The sequence below is a fragment of the Anolis carolinensis genome, chromosome 5, assembly GCF_035594765.1.
Source record: "Anolis carolinensis isolate JA03-04 chromosome 5, rAnoCar3.1.pri, whole genome shotgun sequence".
Lineage (NCBI taxonomy): Eukaryota > Metazoa > Chordata > Lepidosauria > Squamata > Dactyloidae > Anolis > Anolis carolinensis.
Genome location: NC_085845.1, coordinates 37,479,194 through 37,500,254, shown reverse-complemented (window position 1 = coordinate 37,500,254; position 21,061 = coordinate 37,479,194). Strand labels below are relative to the sequence as shown.

Below are 21,061 nucleotides of genomic sequence, written 5' to 3'. Positions count from 1 at the left end.
AATGCGCTTTACAATAGGCTACCTCTGTACCAAGTTCAGAAACTTGGTTCAAAATACAGCAGCCAGTTTGGTCACAAGAGCATCTAGGAGTGAGCATATTATACCTATCCTAAAGTCACTCCACTGGCTGCCAATTAAATTTCTGGATGAAGTACAAGGGGTTGGTTTTAACCTTTAACATGGTTTGGGTCCTGTTACCCACACCTGTTGATAGAACTCTATAAGCTAGCTGGCATTGCCCCTCCTCACATGTGATGGGAAGTTGTTGCCAATTGCGAGAAAAATAAGGCTGAACACTGTGAAAGCCACCCACTGTATGGCTATCCTCCCGGTAGACTTAAATCAAGGAGAAGTTTCATGAGAACTACCACTCTAAATGTTCCTCCAGCAGTGGCACGAATATCTCTGTGAACAGCAAAATCGGGCACCTCTAACTGGTGTTATTTGTTCTGCTCCACAGTTGTACGAGGTGGAGGATTCTTCTAGGTAGTGCCATTTTGCCAGGTTGTCTTTTGATCTGCCAACTCCACAGTCTGTTCAGGGACTTCCAAGTTGCCCATTTCACAATACAGAGTAATGGTATGAAAGAATTAAACACCGCAAGCTTTTTATTGGAAAATACAAAATACAATCAAATAAAAAGCATACATAATTTGGAAATTCATTTTCATTTCACATTAGTCCACCTCTTGTAAGAAAGAAATGACTGACAGCAGATGACTTCCAAACATAGAATCAAAAGGCAACACATTCGTTGTTAGCCTCTCCTTGACTATCTACCAATCCTTGAAGGGGGAATAGTAGTAACACAGAATAACCTTTAAGCTAAGAGTAATTATGTTGTAAACGTTTTGTTGAAGTGATATCCATGACTAACTATTCACAATACATATGTTAATAATCTTCATATAATGAAGGTATGTTTAGACAGGGTTTTTGATACTCCTCAAAACCATATTAAATGTTTCAGAATGCAGGAAAGTTTGTGAAGGCAATTCAGTCAAAACATACTTCTGCTTTACAATTTACATCTCTGGTGCAGATATTAGGAATTGGTTTGTGGAGGAACTCATGCCCTTTCTCCAGTTTAATCGTGTATTTGTTCCAAGAAAATACCTGCACAGAAATTTCATATCAGACGTAGGCCTAAAACCTCTTGTTAGATCTTTTTAATTATAATGGGATTTACCTATATGTTGACTCACCATTTTAGCAACTGACTGAATGGTTTTACTCTATTTGGGATTGATCTACAGGATGTCCTCCATAGAGACGTTACCCTTTCTGTTAAAGAAAATTTGAGAGGGCAACACTTTAAGAACATGCTATTGTGCCATCAAGAAAAAACATTATGTGTTTATCGATTTTGGCAGACATCTTTCATCAAAATTTGATCAGAAAAATAATTTCAGTAGACTTTAAATGTATAATTTAACATTTTGATACAGTTTCTTGTACTGTAACATACCATCCATCAAGAAACAATGTTGTATTTCTTTATGATATATGAACAGTGTAATTAAAACCTGGAATTCCGCCTGATGCAGCTTCTCAAATGTGGTTCCGTTTGGTCTTTGAGAGGTCTATACTTTTGGTTTTTGGTTCTTTCAAAGAATGTTCCTTAATAACAGACAGTCTCATACTACCTGCTCAAAACTTTGAGGCAAATGTGTCAATTACAACATTCATGCAATGGGCACAATACTTTCAAATAAACTTTTGGCCAATTTACAGATAGCCCATATACACTTCACCTTATTATAAAATAAATATTTCAGTTTATAAAAGAAGTTTGGCATCTATGTGGAAATACCAGCATGACAGTACCTAGTACTCATTATTTTAACATATAAAAACAAATGCTGGCTGCCTATTTGGGACATCAAGACATGCTTCAATGACTTCTCTCCCTTTTAAAAGATTTTCACAAAATTGCTTTCAACCTCATATATAAACTTTGAATATTGTGCAATAAACAAAACAACATGAATCTGAAGGTGTCTAACACAGCAGAAAGGCACTTCTGCATGCACAAGGCAAACTTGAATTAGGGCACTTCCCTCTTTCTGATCCTAAGTGTCCTATTCCATACCATTCTAGCGGAACTCTATACACTCAGGAATGATTTTGTGATGGGTTTGCAGAAACTTTGCTACAAAAATATAAGTTCAGTTTGTAATTCCTCTAGATTTTTAAGTAGGATTGACATTATTATCATGAACAGTAACTTTTTATCACCGAATCTATAAGAGGAAATTTGTTGTGAAGCACTATACCCCTTGGATTAAAAAGAACTGTCAATCCTCACAAGTCCGTTGTTCCATATGCATCTATAAAATTAACACTATATAATATTATGGTAGTATAAAATTACAATTCACCATGTGAAACAACTTTGTGTATGTGTTTAGAAAGGAAACATTTATCAAAACATAACACATGCAATATGTGTGAAAGGTTCCATATCTATTTTCATTTCAAGTGGGGCAGCTCAGCTAATTAAGAGGGTTTATAAATTTTCTGGGACAGATATGCCCACGTCTTTCCTCCATCGTACCTCAATTTTATTTAAAAAGTACATTATGATATTTCTGCTTTAAATTATTAAAGCTGGACTCTGAGAAGTCATTTTCTTTTGATAACCAATAATGGAACATGTGTGACTCAACCAGTTGACACAACAGATCGCATCAAATCACTCATTTTCTGAGTTGACATAAATTGTTTTAGGAATAAAGCTTTAAACAAGCCAGTTAACATTAAACAAATTTGTATACTGCCAGAAGCATATTGTCAATACTACTTCTTTGGACTTCTAATGATGTGTTGGGGCAAGAAGTTTAAGTAATCTTCAATATTATATTGGTCTTTCTTCAATTGATGTGTAGGCATTCCAAATAAAATAACTTTTCAAAAATAATATTTTACAAACTTTCAGACATTCTCAGTATTAACAAATTGTGCTAAAATAGCCATAACTATGACTAATGCAAATTCAAAGTTAACCTTTAGGGATTACGTTTTAATGTCTTAATCACTGTTGAATAATCCTTCAAGCTGATGACTTTGAATTGAACCTACAGCCGGCTTATTCTTGGTATGATGTTACCATGGGAATCCATGTATAAAAGACAGAACTATACAGCATATTTCCTTAGAAAACGATCAAATGCATCATATATTGCTTGCCTAAAAAAAGAGAGATAAGACTATTAATTCCACAAATGAAAATATAATAATCATTTACACGTTCAAAAAAAACTGTAATGCTTTGTGAATATTTAAATACACAAGTCTCTCAAATCACTTGTCCATCCTTTAGTGTCTAAGATGGTTTCTTTCCAAATTGCTCTGGACATCAGAAAAGATTATCCACAAAGTTATTTATTTGTTAAACTAGAGTTTATTATTACATCCAAATTCAGGAAGAAATCTACTCGAACAAGCCAGGAGTAAACTGAAAAGAAAATGAAAAAGCACAAGCTCAAGGCTCAAATTCCACTTATTCACATAATTGGAAACAGTGAATGTGGACAGGATTGCCACTACAGAAAACCCATACTTCGCACTTAAGAAATACAGTACTGTTACAGAATGAAAGTTGCATTTATTTACCGGTTACTCTGAATATCTAACCTGAACAATCCTTGTTTGAAGAGATAGGCACTAACATGACCTCCATCCAAATATCTGACTTCACATCCTGGCCATATTTCTTGCAGGCTACGCACTCCAGTTCTTGGAATATAAGCATCCTCCTTGGCTTGTACAACTATGATCAGTGTTGGGTCAACTGGAACTGAGAACAAAATATGCTATTTGAAGCAAAATATCCTGAAACTATGTTCTCATTTTAAAGGCAGTATTTGAAATGGGTTTGTTAAAACTGCTGAATTAATTCTGTAAAGATTTAAAGTTCTTTCTTCAGCAAATGGGAACTGTCGTACATAGGCTTGCTTTTCATTGCTGAAATAATACTGGCAATGATTGGAACAAATGATATAAGGAAAAAGATGCATGCATAAAGAATTGCCTGAATGGAATTGGCATTGTACTCCCACTGGGGGAGAAATCAACTTAATCTCTGGATAATGTTTAAGGCAACTGCAGTTGTTTGGGTACTAATCAGTATAAAACTATAATACACTGTACAGGCAGCCCCCAAGTTACGGACAAGATTGGTCCTGTAGGTTTGTTCTTAAGCTGAATTTGTATATGTCGGAACAGGTACTTTTTAAAGTATAACTCTAGCTCAAAATATATATTCTTTAGCGTTGGATAGTACAGGGAAGGGTTAACACCCCTGTGGAATTTGTTTTGCTGTCTGTGCCCCTGTTCGGAATAATTCATGTCACTTTCTGTCCTTGTGATAATTGGATTTTGAAAAATGTGGTTTGTTGGGGAAATAAGGATTGGTTATAAAGCCTCAGTTGATACATGTTTCCGCCAAGATCTCTTTCAGGAGCGAATTTCCCTTCCTAGGGGTAGATTTCTCCCACTTCCTGTTGTTTTGCCCCCATTCTTAACTATGAACTGTTTGTAAGTCAGATTTTTGTAACTCAGGAACTGCCTGTATAATAGTTTGGTGTTCACTTTATAGTCTGTTTTTAACATTAAGTATCCTTCCTGTGTAGCACACAAACACATGAGACGGCGTACCCTATTATTTCAATATTTATTAAAATATTTCAATTTATTAAAATATTTAGTGAATCTGCTAGTTCCTTTGGCATTACGTCTGCTAGTGAGCATGCTATGCTTTAAAGAACATTTTATAAAAACATTATGTTGTCTTCATTATCAGCTACTCTTAGTCCTACTAGGCAAGCAGGAAGCAGGAGGAGTGAGATAAGTGTGTAAGAGAGGAGGAACTTCAAATGTAAGAGATATGTGCACTCAGAGGTGATTACTTAGCAAGGCAGATATGAAAACCTTAAGGAAGACTGCTCAAGATACAAAATAAAGAATTGTTATATAGGGCTGAAGTACAGGAAAATAGTAAGAGAAAGAAATGTTAAAACTCATATTAAAATTTATATATACCTGAAAAATTAGCTACGTGGGTACATTCATCCATCACTCCTTTCATGAACATTAGAGATTCTCTTTGCAAACGATCTCTTTTTCCACTTATAAGATTCTTCTCCGCATTGGAAAAGTTCTTATTGCTACTGCTGCTGGTTGAAAAAGTTTGGTTTGTGCATTGCATTTTGGGTGCCTCTTGCACTAACAGTCCTTCTGTAGAGGCACTTAGAGTGTTCCTGTTAGTGCTAAGGGAGCAACAGCTTTCTGAAGACAGAACTTTGCTTCTGATATCGAGGTTCAGCACACTGGAATTCAGATCCAGATGGCTCAAACTGTCCACACTGCTGGGGGAGTTTTTAACAAAGTCTTGTCCCATCTTGAATGAATCTGTCTAAACAGAAATACCTATTCAATTAAGGCATGTTTCATAAATATCAATCTATGAATAAATTATCAATTAAATCAGTTTTTTAAAGTTTGCTTTTTAAAAAAACCAACTAGACAAGACATTAATCTAATACTGTAGCTCTGCCAGCATGTACGGAACAGCTCTTTGGTGTTAAATATTGAATTTCTCCCATTAAAAGGAATTTAATTTCTACTGAGAATCACGTACCAAACTTTTCTCTCCTGCTATTTGTATGTAGGAGACCTCACACCACAAAGTCCTAAGGTGAAAATGCCTGCATATATATGGGCCCATTTTTTCAGCTTTATTATTTAATCACAGTTTGAAAAACTGCTATTGTTATTTTTGTCCGTTTCAAATGAGGCCAACTAAAGCATATTCATAAACTTCACTAGACAGGTTAAGTATCCCTTTTCCAAAACACCAGAAGTGTTTTGGGTTTCACATTTGTTTAGATTCTGGAACAGCTGTATTTGCATATATGTACAGATTGAGCTATCTTGGAGATAGGACCTAAACATGACATTCATTTATGTTTCATAATACACTTTATAGACATACCCTGGAGGTGGTTTTAAACAATATTATTTTATTGTATGATTTCATGAAAAAGTTTGCAGATATATAACCAACATTAGACTTTGATATACCAACAATACACAAAAAGATAGATTTTTCTATGGGTTTATTATTTTTGTTTTCTGGATTTCTTTTTGGGTTTTCTGGGTTTCTTAACTGATGTCAGTGCTACAGCTAAGAAGCTATAGAACCATATGACCAGTTTGGCACCCTGATGATTCTGTCCCAAACATGAACAAGACATCATTTTCATTTAATAGCTGATGTACGCAGGTGTGAAATTTATAGCACTGATGTAGTAAAATTCCCAGCAGCTTCATGCTTAATGTGTTTTTTTTGCTAAAGTGATTAAGCACTGAAATATTGAATTGAACTCTTTTTAAATACAGTTTAAGATTAACAATCAATTGAAAATAAGGAGGGTATACTTACTCCACAGTATTCGAGCATCTGAATTATTTCTTCTTCATAAACACTCTGAGTATAATACTGTTTCTCTAGTTCTCTCCAGTTCACAGCTTTGCTCAGGACACCCTGGAATATAAATAGGAACAACTAAAGACTAGAAACTGTAGTTTGAAACAATGATAGATTCCTTAAACTATATTTTAAAAAATCAGTTTTTATACTCCAGAATGTCATTTTGTTAAGTTTCTAATCTCGGTGATTATGTTTCCCTGACGTTTCCTGAGCCATCACCAAACAAAAAGAGATTACAGACTTATGAAAGAGGTCTCATCAATGCAGATTGATCTTTTATTTCTCACTCTGCTGACTCCCATACCATTACTGTATTTTTAAATTCTTCCCCACAGCTAAAAAAAATGGATAAACTCTATTGTTGTCTCAGTGACACAAAAGGTAGGTTTAAATACTGAACTGCAGCATCCAGTAAAAGCAAGATGGATTACCCCAGTGCAGCTACATTTGGTCCTCAAAAACCTGCTCTGTGAGGTTAAGAAACCCTCCAGTTATCATGAAGTTCTAAGGGCTGCAGTGGGAACTAGTACATCATCATTTACCTTACGATTAAGATTAAAATATTCTATCTCTAATTTTAAACCTGTGAATCTTTTTATGGTTTCAACTTAACATTATACATTATTAACTACAAATAAATTACCGTGGTAAAAACACCAGATGCTGTGGACCAGGACAGACAAGGAACTAGCGGTAATGGCTTAGGCCAGTTTGACACTGCTAATGATGCCATCTGTGAAAAAGGAAAACATTTTATCAGGATGGGTATTAATTGTTATTGTCTGGACAGCAGTTGCATTTTATTGTATTAACCTAGGTTTATTCTTTCCAGTTTCATCACAAATAGGATTTGGTCATATTCGTTTTGCATACACTGCATTAACAATAATCTGATCTATATGTCAGTGACATTTATTAACACAGTGCAATCCCTGTATCCATGGGGGATACATTCTCAAACTTTATATGGATACACAGTAACACAGATAATAGTGAACTTATTGAAATAAAAGACTTCTGGTCCAGTAATAACATAGAGTTGCACTGAGAGACCTAGAAAATGCTGAAAGGACATATTTTGTGAAATTTGCATAAATGAAATTACTGATATCAGTCCCATGGATATGAGGATCATAGTGTAACTTTAAAAGGAAATTAGTATTGTGACATGGCCTTGACATTTAAGAGGCATTCAATCAAACTTACTATGCATTACTTCTAACAGAATATGACATCGAGATATCAAAATCTGTACATCTTATTTCTCCTATCAATGTTATATATTAGTCATACTGCTCACATACTGCTGCTTACTTTAAAACATGTACAGTAAATTGCAGCTAATCTAAAACGTATAAATACAATACTAAATAACATAAGCAAACTTCAATGGAATTACTATGTTTACTATTTTTTAAAAGCTCTTACGTGTCCTCCCATAGATATTCCAGTCATCCCAAGGGGTCCATAGCCTTCTCTCTCCAACCAGTGCAAAAGAGCTGCTGATTCTAGCACAAGAGCTCCTCCCATCACAAACAGGTCAGAGACATTTTTTAGACATGATCTTCTTTCCTCCCAAATGAACAAAAGTACACTTACTTTTCAGAAAGGATGCATTAAAAACCCATACTCTTCATGAAAGAAGTTTCAACTCTAACACAATACAATTGAGACAGATTAGGCAATATATGTTAAAACATGCTAAACAAATGAAAGAAAAGCTCAGAGCCAATTAGTTAGCACAGTAATATCTGCCACCGTTGGATTATGATCAACAAATCTGTCCACTTTCCCATCAAACTGTTTTAGAACAAAAACTCATAGCGTACAGATCTTGTAGAAATCTTGTAGCGTACAGATCTTGTACATACCAAAGGTGAAATGTGAGCCTTGTTACACTGAGTTGTTGGATAAATTGTACAATCCAGAATTACTTCACTGCCAATATGTGCTATTACAACCTTGAACAAATTTTGCATACTACTTGTCAAAGAGAAAGATTTCCTCCCCTTGGCTGGAGATTAGTTGATTATGTATTATATGTATTGATGTATATTTGTTTGTGTTTTTTAATCCTTTGTATGCCGCTTTGAATCCCAATAGTAAAAAAGCAGGATAGAAATAATAATAATAATAATAATAATAATAATAATAATAATAATAATAATAATAGGTAATACAGCAATTTAAGCAGCTATGGCAAAAGTAAAGCAATACTACAAATATAGCTCAACAACTTGGAGCTGAGGGAAATCCCTGATTAGTCAGAACTTTCAGTATAGGCATTAGTTGTTCTTGTTCATTTCAATTTTATTTTGAAGATCCATTTTATTTGGCTTATCCCAGAATATTTCCTGGGATAAATATTCCTGGTACAATTACAGGTTTCTATACCAGATCCCCAGGTCAGTTTATTTTACTTCACTGTACAAGTGGAATAGATAGCATGGTGTAGTAGTTTGAGTGTTGGACTATGATTCTGGAGACCAGGGTTCAAATTCAAATTTAGTAATAAAAATCTTCTGGATGACCTTGTTGTTGCTGTGGCTTATTTATACCCTGCTTTTTCACTCCATAAAGGAGACTCAAAGACCTTGGCGAGATCTTGTCTCTTTGGGGTAGAGGAAGGCAAAGGCAAGCCCTGTCTGTACAAATCTTGCCGAATATTTAAAGATGGAGGAAAGGAGGCAATTAGTAAGATACAGTTAATACTTACATTTGGTCTTTAGGTTTTCTGCAGCCATGTATATGTATGAGTCAAAGAAGTTAGAAAAGAAATACACACACACACACACACATATATATTCTGGGCTTCAAACTTTCATTAAAATATTACTTTGAAAGTTTAAAATTGAATAAAAATGCACGCTAATATTCAAAAGTTGTTTTAACTCCTAATATGAGTTTAATTAGCAATTTGGAACTCACTATACTAAAGAGCTAATCACAATTTAAATGAGTACTTTGACAAATAAACCAAGTTGAATCCAGGATATTACAGTATAGCAGTTTATATAATACAAATGATTTTGAGTTTCATTTTAAGACCTATACAAGACAAAAATCTGCAATATTAATTTAAATTGATTTCTAGAATTATTTGTTTGAGATGTAATATGGAAATTTGCTACGGCAGCTATTCAAAGGGAGGTCTACACAAACTAAATTTCCATTGATTTCACTTTGAAGTGTCTTTGTTCATAATTTAATCCATTTTTTTAAAAAACAAGGCATTTGAGGTAGCAATATCCAGATTCTATGAACACAACCACTGAAACAAAATATCTCAAAAACATTTGAAGCATAGACACACGCACATGTATATATGCAACATAATTTGAGAGAGAGAAATATGAATTGTAGTATTTCCACACATAATACTTAACCCTAATCTGCTGGCTTTTCAACCAAAATTAATCATATCGCAACAGATTAGGTTATTGTAGGCCAGTTTTAAAATGGTTTTATAAAATACCTATTTGTACAGAGAATATGCAAAAAGGTATACAGGGTGGGCCAAAAGTCATAAAGCTTTAATAACTTTTTGGAAACTATTTTTTTCCTTATTTATGAGGTTTGATTTATCACAGGTAATGTAAATGTATTTCCTACATAAACTGTGTATTGTAAATTAAAAAATTAAAAAATGAGAAATAAAGGAGCTACTAAATATTGAAACTCCTTCACAACCTTTGGCCCACCCTCTACAAATATGCTTATGTTGGACTGTACTTCCTCAAATGAAAAGGATATAATACGGGTTTTCTAACAACAATGAAGCCATACATGCTTCTTTGATCATTGGACGGGCCATTAGAGTACGTCGTCTCCAGAAGTGCTAGAAGATAAAGATTAAACAGGGATGAACGGAATACCATGCAATAGGTTTATTTTAAAAGCATGAGTAATTCTGTTTGCTTACATGGTCTCCAGTGCCAGCTAAATGAATACACACGGGTCTATATTTGCTGTTCCATCTCTTTGGTACTATAAACTGAAACCTATCAAAAAGAAAGCAATTCTTAAAAATTAATCTGTATAAAGCAAAGTTAACAGCATTACAGAGGAACCTGAACTCAGGATCACATTACTAAATCCATATTGTGCTACATTCTACTAGATAAAAAATATACCTTTCAAGTATCTTGCAAAGCTTAGTGGAAGAATATGCATTTTCACAACAAATACACATAAACTTAGCATGGATAATGTATGTCAGGAGCTTTGGTATAATAATTAATCTATATAAAGAGTAACAAGAAACCTATCAAAATCATTTCCAAAGCTGGAAAGGATGTACAAAAGAGGAATCCAAAATGTTCTACTCAATAAATCAACAATGTTCTACTCAATGAGTGAGTAGAAAGGCTACTTTTAAGGTAATGAAATAGTGAGAATTGCTACCAGTCACTTTGGAATAATTGCAATTGGTCATTCTCAGGAGAGCATATCTTATGTATCTATGAAAATTTGGTAAATTGACACTGGATTTAAATCTTTGTTCACATATTACATTTGTCTATGCAAATTCAAAGCCAGAATAATAAGTCCTATTCTGGAACAAAGGTGGCATACAAATGCATCAAAATAATGAAACGTCTCTGAGAGCATTTGCACTTAAGGGTGACTGCACTAGCTGTTCCCAGCAGGGCTATAAAGACAGAACTTAACAAGCCAAATGCATCTTGCTCAATAACAGGGCCGATTTATGTACCACAATTGCACAATACTTGAGTTCTTAACAGGCAAAGAATACAATGAGGGAAGGCTGGAATGCATGAGCTTGCCCAAACTCCATTCTCCTTGTACTTATAGATAAGGTCTGAAGTGTAACTGCATTCAGCGGAATCAAGTTATGGCCCTTCGCAGATCAGAACTTAACACAATCAGCAGAGGCTCCCATCTTTATGCATTCTGAGAATCCTTGGAACAAGCAATTGTTAGCAACCTATTTCAATCTGCTAGCAATTTTATGACTTGCTGTGTGGTTGCTCTTACCTTGCTGTGATAGATTCTGATGGCATGATTTCTGGAACATAATGAGCCAAGGGGGAAACAAAGTGTCCATCAAGGATCTTACAGTCTGATTGCTCTTCAACCTAGAGGAACATTGTGATATTATTACTGTAGCTATCAGACATGCATCTTTGGTGGAAAGAAATTTCAACAGTATGAAAGAGCCTCAAGTATAGATTACAAAAGTCAAAGTTATTTAAAAGAACTAACACAAGGGACTAATACAGTTCAGGAGGAACAGAACATAATATTTCTGTCCTCATCTTGAGTTGGACTCAGAATACTCCAGTTCAACTAGCCCATCCCAACCCAAGCCACAAATAAAACTTTCTAGCTTGGAGAAATATGAGAGGCCATGTGTGAGGCGGTTGGGAAGTCTCAAGCAGAAACAGAAGGTACATTTCTTAACTGGATATGATACTCAATAACAATAGCACTTCTAAAGTGATTGGAACCTTTTGACTCTCTAATAAACCTCTGGCTTCCAGTTAGTTCCTTGGATTTTTTTGAAAGAAAAAAATTATCATTGTCTGTTGGTGCAGTTTGGGAAAAGAGGAAAGGAAATTGGCAGGGGAAGGGGATTTTTAGTAGTATCATTTTCTAAGGGTAAGCTAGTCCCAAAGCAAACTGATAGTATAAAACTCAAGGTTTGATTTCATTAAGTACTTCCCAGTACCTTCTATATCCCCAAAACAGTAGGGTACTTCCCATGACATTGAGGAAATATAAGAAATATAAGAAATCAATGATTAGTATAATCATTTACATTGCAAAATTTACAAAATTATATGTTTGGAACATTGCCAATGTAAACAAATTCATTTATGTATATAGTATTCTTAATTTCAACACACAATAAGTCTTTTGAGAATAATATAATTAAGGTAAACATAGAATCTTAAGTTACAGTTGCATTCATTAGTTTCAATACCTTGTTAATATGCACTGGATAGTCTCTTGAAACCAAATTCTGACATTTTTCCCTGTTTCCAATAAGCTTTCTGAATTCAAATATTCTATTAAAAAAAGAGAACATGTTTCAGATATTTCAGACAAAATCCATAAATACAGGTGTCCCTTGCTTTTCGACTATCTACTTTTTGATAACATGTTCTTTTGATCATTCTAGATGCTACCCAGAACCCATATGTTGAATACATAGTCTGTTTTTTTAATTAGTGTGGAAACGTCTTTGCAACTATGCATTGCTTTATTCATTTGTTCATTATGTGTGCCCCTTATACAGTACTGTACAGTATTTGTGTATAAAATACAGTATTCACATAGTATTTATATTTGGTCATGAAATATTTATGCTTATAATATATATTGTAATGTATAACAACAACAGTGACAATTACATCTACCTGCCTACTAAGATTAGGATATATATGATTATGTTCTACATTTCAGTTATTTTCATTTTTTGACAGTGCTCTGATCCTAACCCATTGAATAAGCAGAAGACACCTATATGTTTTTTATGACATGATAATATTTTAACAGAAACATTTGAACACTTAACATAGAAGTTATAGCATGATATAATTCACCTTTTCAAATCTTCAGGTCTTCCCCATCCTTGAATGAAGAGTTTAGTAAGAAGAAGGCGTCTGTATAACACATCTAGCTTGCTCACACCCATTAGTAAAACACATCTAGGAAAAAAAACAGAGACAGCTGCCACATAACTTGTTGAAAAATAGTATGTTATTTCTTATTTCATAAGCCATAAAAGTGCAATTTTACAAGGAACTGGTTTCTGAAAGGGTTATTTTCTTCTTGTTGAAAATGGAGGCTCAGAATTTTGTCTTTTTGCCATTGAAGACTTAAACAGAAGGTTATGTTACTGGAATTTTATATTAAACAGTGCCACTATGTTTTTTAAATGTTCAGCAACATACTAATAAATCAGACCTTGTTTGAAAAAAGAAAAAGAAGCTAACAGATTAAAAGAATATTCTATTAATGCACAGGGGAGGGGAAGTCAAATTTCTGTTGCCCTCTGTAGACATGGACTTTGCACCCACAGATTCAACCATCCATGGCATGAAAATATTACATGCACACACACTCAAAGGAAACCTTGTTTTTGTTATGTTATATAAGGGACACCATTTTACACTGATATTGTACATTGTGGGACTTGAGCATCCACAGATTTTGGTAAACATGGTGGATTCTGAAACCAAACCCCATTGAATACCAATAGTCCACTGTAATGATTTGTGTAGCACTTCAATATTCGCTTACTGTGTAGCGTACCAGAGAAAGCAAATACTAAGCTGCTTTGCCCTTTGACACAGTGTAATTGCTCAGTTAATATTTAACCAGTGCCATTTGTCTTCTCATTTTACCACATTGCTCATTGCTCCTCATAACAAGCCTGCGTCTAGAAACAAAAAAACAATCATATGATTAGCTTACTTGCATGACCGATTCTGACAGCTTTTAAAATAGCTAATTATCCACCTGCCTACGGGGTTGAGTATACTTTATCCAAAATGCTTTGGACCAGAAGTGTTTGAATTTTGTATTTATTTGGATTTTGGAATATTTGTATATACACAATATGATATGTTATGGATAGGACACAAGTCTAAACACTACATTCATTTACAGTATTTCATATAGTAGACTTATACATATAGCCTGAAGATAACTTCATACACAATGCTCTTAATGTTGTGCATTTATTTCAATTACCCCTGTAGACAATATCAGTGTTTTTCGGATTTCCAGTTAAGGCACGCTTGACCTGTACAACAATGCATGAAAAATTAACTACGGAATTAATATCTTTTAAGTCTGGATAATAAAATATTTAAGTTTGTTAGACAACATACTGTACTAGAAAAGGCTGAACATTAATGAGTCCCCTCAGGGAGATAGAGCGGGATATAAAGTTTTATTATTATTATTATTATTATTATTATTATTATTATTATTATTCAGCCAACACTTAATATTTGCTACTGTCAGATTAATAGTTATACTCACTATAACTATTAATCACTTTCCAAAGGCCTTCAGAACCGCAGAATTCCAAGAAATAATTATGACTATTAAGTTCCAGTGCTGTGAATGTGTACATTACTCAGCTGACAGTAAATCCTACTGAAGCCAACAAGCCTTATTTTTTTAAATACTGTGGACTGTTGCAGGTTTATACTGATTGTGATATCTACTTCGTCATTTACATTTACATGTTAGTACTACGTTAAGCCATAGGAATTTGATTAGATTTCATATAAATATTTTTATTGCATAAATAAAACTCTCCATTTTTAAGGCATAATTCCACTGAAGCATCACATGTGTTTTGTACACTGACTAGGCTAAGAAATTGATATGCTGCCAAAAGCAGAATAAATGTTACCTTAGCACTCCCAGTGGTCACAAACTTAGAAGTTTCATTAATGATCTACCACTTTCTTTAATATTCTAGGTTTTGATCAACAAAAACAAAATTTGTGGTACGATTTATGAAATATCTGTAAAAAAAATAGGTCCAGGATCTACAAAGAATAGTATTGCATTTTTTAAATTTAGAATACAATGAAGACTAAATAAATGCATAAATAATCAGAGGATGCTCTAAGGATATCTTCAAATAGAAAAGTGCGTAATGAATAAGACAGCTTTCATTATAACCACCACAGGAATCTGTATTAGTCATGTTTTGGACATCTCATTCATCTGTGACTTACTGAAGGTCACGTACATTGTATGCAGTTCTATAATCAGCAATAAAGAAGAGAGCAATGCTTACTGATAACAATACTTTGCTAAAATAGCTTCTGCAAACAGAGCCAGCACCTATTTATAAGAAACTAGCTGTGCCCGGCCACGCATTGCTGTGGCGAAGAATGGTGGTATGGGAAATAAAAGTATAAAGTATTGAGGAATTGGTGGTAGTTAAGGTAAAGGGTAAACGTTTTCCTCTGACATTAAGCCCAGTCATGTATGATTCTGGGGGTTGGTGCTCATCTCCATTTCTAAGCCGAAGAGCCGTCGTTGTCCGTAGACTCCTCCAAGGTCATGTGGGATGACTGCATGGAGCGGCGTTACCTTCCCACCGGAGCAGTACCTATTGATGCACTCACATTTACATGTTTTTGAACTTCTGGGTTGGCAGAAGCTGGGGCTAACAGTGGGGGCTCTGTCAGTTCCCCCAATTCAAACCTGCGGCCTTTCGGTCCAGAAGTTCAGCAGCTCAGCGCTTTAACATGCTGTGCCATCAGGGGACATTATTTCCTAAAGGTTGTGAATATGCAATATTTCTGATTGTTTTTTTTTGTCTGTTGGAGGCAAGTATGAATGCTGCAATTAGGAAAAATGATTAGGATGTAATGGCCTTGCAGATTTAAAGCCTAGCTGTTTCCTCCCTGAGTGATTTGTTTGTTGGGAGGTGTTAGCTGGCCCTGATTGTTTCCTGTCTGGAATTACCTTGTTTTCAGTGTGGTGTTGTTTGCGATATTTTATATGCTTCTACTGTCTGTGGCCCTGAGAAAACAGAGGATTGGCCAGACTTTGATGATGGGAATCCTTTGTTGGGAGGTGTTAGCTGGCCCTGATTGTTTTCTGTGTGGAATTCCCCTATTTTCAGAGTGTTGTTCTTTATTTAGTGTTCTGATTTTAGAGATTGTATTGTTCTGTTTTATTATACCACATTAATTTTTTTATATTCTGATTTTAGTGTTTTTGAATACTTGGAGCCATATTGTATTCATTTTCACGGTTGACCGCAACACAATAATAATAATAGTAAGGATAGTAATGATAGTAATAATAATGACTTTGGTAATACATAGTGCTTCACTGCCTTCTCAGCTTCCTTTCTGGAAGAATCCTTTCTTGGGAGGTGTTAGCTGGCCCTGATTGTTTCCTTTGTGGAATTTCCAATTTCCTTGCTTTATTTACTTTCTTTATTTCTTTATTTCTTTATTACTGTCCTGGTTTTAGAGATTATATTGTTCTGCATTATTCTATCCTAGAAATTATTTCATATCAAAGTAGAATCTCACTTATCCAACATTCGCTTATACAATGTTCTGGATTATCCAACACAGTCTGCCTTTTCATAATCAATGTTTTTGTAGTCAGTGTTTCAAATTCATTGTGATATTTTACTGGTAAATTTGTAAATACAGTACAGTAGAGTCTCACTTATCCAACATAAGTGGGCTGGCAAAATGTTGGATAACCGAATATGTTGGATAATAAGGAGGCGTTAAGGAAAAGCCTATTAAATATCAAATTAGGTTATGATTTTACAAATAAAACACCAAAACATCATGTTAGACAACAAATTTGGCAGAAAAAGTAGTTCAATACGCAGTAATGCTATGTAGTAATTACTGTATTTATGAATTTAGCACCAAAATATCACGATATATTGAAAACATTGACTACAAAAATGCGTTGGATAATCCAGAACGTTGGATAAGCGAGTGTTGGATAAGTGAGACTCTACTGTATTTACTACATAGCATTACTGCGCATGGAACTACTTTTTCTGTCAAATTTGTTGTATAATATGATGTTTTGGTGCTTAATTTGTATAACGATTACCTAATTTGATGTTTAATCAGCTTTTCCTGAATCCCTTCTTATTATCCAATATATTTACTTATCCTGCCGGCCTGTTTATGTTGGATAAGTGAGAGTCTACTGTATATTTCTAATCTTATATTATCTGCTCAGAACTGGATTATATGAGGCCCTTTCTTCACAGTTGTATAAAATGCACACTGAAGTGGATTATATGGCAGTGTGGAGTCAAGATAATCCAGTGCAAAGCAGATAATGTAAGATTATAAATGGGTTATATAGCTGTGTGGAAGGACCTTGAGTCTACACTGCCATATAATCCAGTGCAAATTAGATAATCTGTGGAAGAAGTCTAAGTGAGGCCTAAATTTGCCTGTCCCTTAACTGAAACCTGGCTGTCCCTTGGTTGCTAGGCAACGAAGTGGGCAGAGATTAGCCCTCTAAACTGGCAGCAATTGGATAAAAACAATTATTGCTCTCCCTCTAATTAGGACTTTATTTTTCTTTTCTTTTTGTTGTATCAACCTAGAGGCGTGGATGATGGGTTGTGTTGTCAAATTTCGAGGTTGGGGGGCCTGTAGTTTTGTTGTTTTGTCCACTGCCCTGATGCCATCACTCTTTTATATATATAGATAAATGCAACTATCTTGAAAGCAGCAAAATCAGTCACATAATTTATGAACAGAAAGAAATGAAAGTTTTTAATTTTTCTGTGCCAGTACCTTTCCCACACATGTCACAAGGTTCTCAGAGAGTAGCTGACAAATCTCAGCATAACATATAAAACAAGAGTCCTTAAACTTTTTAAGCAGAGGGCCTGTCCACAATCCTTCAGGCTGTTGAGGGGCCGAATTATCATTAAAAAAAAAAAACAAATTCCAATGCACACTGCACATGTCCTATTTGTAGTGCAAAAACAACAACAACAAAAGAACAATACAATATTTAAAAATAAAAACAATTTTAACCAACATAAACCTATCAGGATTTCAGTGGGAAGTGTGGGCCTGCTTCTGGCCAATGAGGTAGTCAAGTCAATTAAGATTGTTATTGTTGTGTGCTTTCAAGTCATTTCAGACTTTGGGCGAGCCTAAGTCTAAAACTGAGGATAGGGGCCAGGTAAATGACCTTGGAGGGCTGCATCCGGCCCACAGGCCTTAGTTTGGGGACCCCTGGTATAAAAGGTAAAGGTTTCCCCCTGACATCAAGTCCAGTTGCGTTCGACTCTGGGGTGTGGTGCTCATCTCAATTTCTAAGCCAAAGATAGTGTGTTATAGTATGATAGTGATAGTAATACACTATTATCATTGTGTATTGTGTGTTGCATGTGGTATTGTGACGTGGTGGTGTACTGCAGTGTGGTGGTGAATGATATTTATGTTGTGCTGTACCGGTAATGTAATGTATTGTATGTACTACCTATAACTTGTAAGCTGCCCTGAGTCCCCTTCGGGGTGAGAAGGGCGGGATATAAATGTCGCTAATAAATAAATAATAAATAAATAGCCGGTGTTGTCTGCAGACGTCTCCAATGTCATGTGTCCAGCCTGACTGCATGGAGCACTGTTACCTTCCTGCTGGAGCAATATCTATTAATCTACTCACATTTGCATGTTTTCGAACTGTTAGGTTGGCAGAAGCTGGGGCTAACAGCGGGAGCTCACCCAGCTCCCCGGATTCGAACTGCCGACATGATTTATAATACGATACTATTGTTTCATCATACCTGTAGATCTTTCTAGCTCAATCTTGCTAAGCCTCTTCATTTGATGCATCTGCTGGTTCAAAGCATAAAAAAGAGACAAATTCTCACATGAATTGAAATCATGAAAAATACATATATAATTGAGCGAGCAGTTTCAATGATTTAGTGGCTTAGGTCCAATCTACATTGTCATGTAGATCTTCACCAATGGTTCTCAACCTGTGGGTCCCCAGATGTTTTGGCCTAAAACTCCCAGAAATCCCAGCCAGTTTACCAGCTGTTAGGATTTCTGTGAGCTGAAGGCCAAAACATCTGGGGACCCACAGGTTGAGAACCACTGGTCTATATGGAGCCCCGAGTGACACAGAAGGTTAAACTGCTGAGCTGCTGAACTTGCTCACCAAAACACTGGAGGTTCAAATCCAGAGAGCAGGGTGAGCTCCCACTGCTAGCCCCAGTTTCTAACAACCAAGCAGTTCGAAAACATGCAAATGTGAGTATATCAATAGATACCGCTCCAGCAGGAAGGTAACGGCGCTCCATGCAGTCATGCCGGCCACATGACCTTGGAGGCGTCTATGGACAACTTCAGCATAGAAATGGAGATGAGCACCACCACCCTGAGTCGGACACGCCTAGACTTAATGTGAAGGGGAAACCTTTACCTTTACACTGCCATACAAAATCCAGATTATCTGCTTTGAACTGGTTTATATGGCAGTGTAGCCTCACACAATCCAAATCAAAGCAGATAATGCAAAATACCAAATTACAGGAATGGAGATTCCACTTGAATATTTGGAAGAACTTCCTGAGCATAAGAGCTGTTCAGTAGTGTAACTTTTCTGCCTCGGAGTGTGGTGGAAGCTCCTTCTTTGGAGGCTTTTAAAACTTGAGGCTGGATGGCTATCTGTCAAGAGTGCTTTGATTGGGCTTTTCCTGCATGGCAGGGGAGTGGCTTAGATGGTCTCTTCCCACGTGGTCTCTTCCATCATCATCATCATCATCATCATCTTCATTTCTATCCCGCTCTTCTCACCCCGTAGGGGACTCAGAGCGGCATACAATATACATTTAGGCAAAAATTCAATGCCTCATTATACAAAGAAAATAAAAAAAACATAAAATAATAGAAACAATAAACATATAAACACAATTTAAAACCATTGATATATTAAAACTTAAAACAGCATCTAGATACACCCTACTAGCCCCCCTCCCCCCCATCATGATCTTAAGGTCTTCTTTGGCTGTCTTGGATGGTGCTGGGTCCAACTCTTAATATTCTATTATACTAACTGTAGGTGTATCTGCAGGGCCCCTGTTGGTACAGTGTGTTAAAGCGCTGAGCTGCGGAACTTGCGGACCAAAAAGGTCCCAGGTTCAAATCATGGGAGCGGAGTGAGTGCCCGTTGTTAGCTCCTGCTTCTGCCAACCTAGCAGTTCGAAAACATGCCAATGTGAGTAGATCAATAGGTACCGCTCCGGCAGGAAGGTAACGGCGCTCCATGCAGTCATGCCGGCCACATGACCTTGGAGGTGTCTACGGACAACGCCGGCTCTTCGGCTTAGAAATGGAGATGAGCACCAACCCCCAGAGTTGGACACGACTGGACTTAACCTCAGGGGAAATCTACACCAGGCTAAGGGGGAAAAGGAAAGGGCCCGAGGCTGTTACGAATGGTGGGAGCTGAAGTCCAAAACATCTGGAGGGCCCAAGTTTGCCCTTGCCTAGTCTACACTCTAGAATTAACACAGTTTGACACCGCTTCAGCTACTACGGTTCAATTCAGAGAAGGCGAAAGATAACGCTTTTAGATCTCAGGATTCCATAGCATCAGCCATTGACAGAAAAAATAATGTCAAACTTCATTCATGGTAGAGTGCAGAAACGCAGCTGTGGCCTATGGCAGAACAGTGAACGTGTGTTCTCACCTGCTGCTTCTCCACTGACTTCCCTCCGCGGAGAGACGCCTCAGCCGCACGTGCGCCCAAGCTGAGCTTCTGAAGTGGGCGGGGAAGAGGCGGGAGGAGAAGCCTAAGCAGGCGCCTCTCCCCTCAGGGCTTTCCGCCGTCCCGCCACAAGGAGCGAGGAGAGAAGGTCGCCGCCGCTGTCATCGCGAGAAAACACGACGAGGTTTAGATTTGGAGGGAGGGAAGAAAGAAAGAAAAAAAAACAACAAAGAGAAAAACGACAGCTCCTCCAACCAATCAGATACCGTAAACGCGCTTCACGTGACCAGTACCGTCAAGAAAGAGGAAGGGCTGTTGTTGTCACGTGACGCTCCGACGGC

The 21,061-nt window shown here is 36.3% G+C and overlaps 1 protein-coding gene across 1 annotated transcript; it reads right to left on the bottom strand.

Moving 5' to 3' along the window:
* Window positions 1-590: 590 nt before the first annotated feature.
* Window positions 591-20,928, bottom strand: abhd18 (abhydrolase domain containing 18). Its single transcript, XM_008112037.3, has 14 exons — window positions 20,703-20,928; window positions 18,789-18,840; window positions 13,063-13,167; window positions 12,441-12,525; window positions 11,492-11,592; window positions 10,416-10,494; window positions 10,247-10,331; window positions 9,210-9,237; window positions 7,922-8,060; window positions 7,137-7,226; window positions 6,446-6,547; window positions 5,044-5,416; window positions 3,637-3,799; window positions 591-3,189 (listed from the first exon to the last, which is right to left on the bottom strand). The coding sequence occupies exons 3-14, from the start codon at window positions 13,152-13,154 to the stop codon at window positions 3,138-3,140; spliced, it is 1,389 nt and encodes a 462-aa protein (XP_008110244.2). The 5' UTR covers window positions 13,155-13,167; window positions 18,789-18,840; window positions 20,703-20,928; the 3' UTR covers window positions 591-3,137.
* Between the last annotated feature and the right edge of the window lie 133 nt (window positions 20,929-21,061).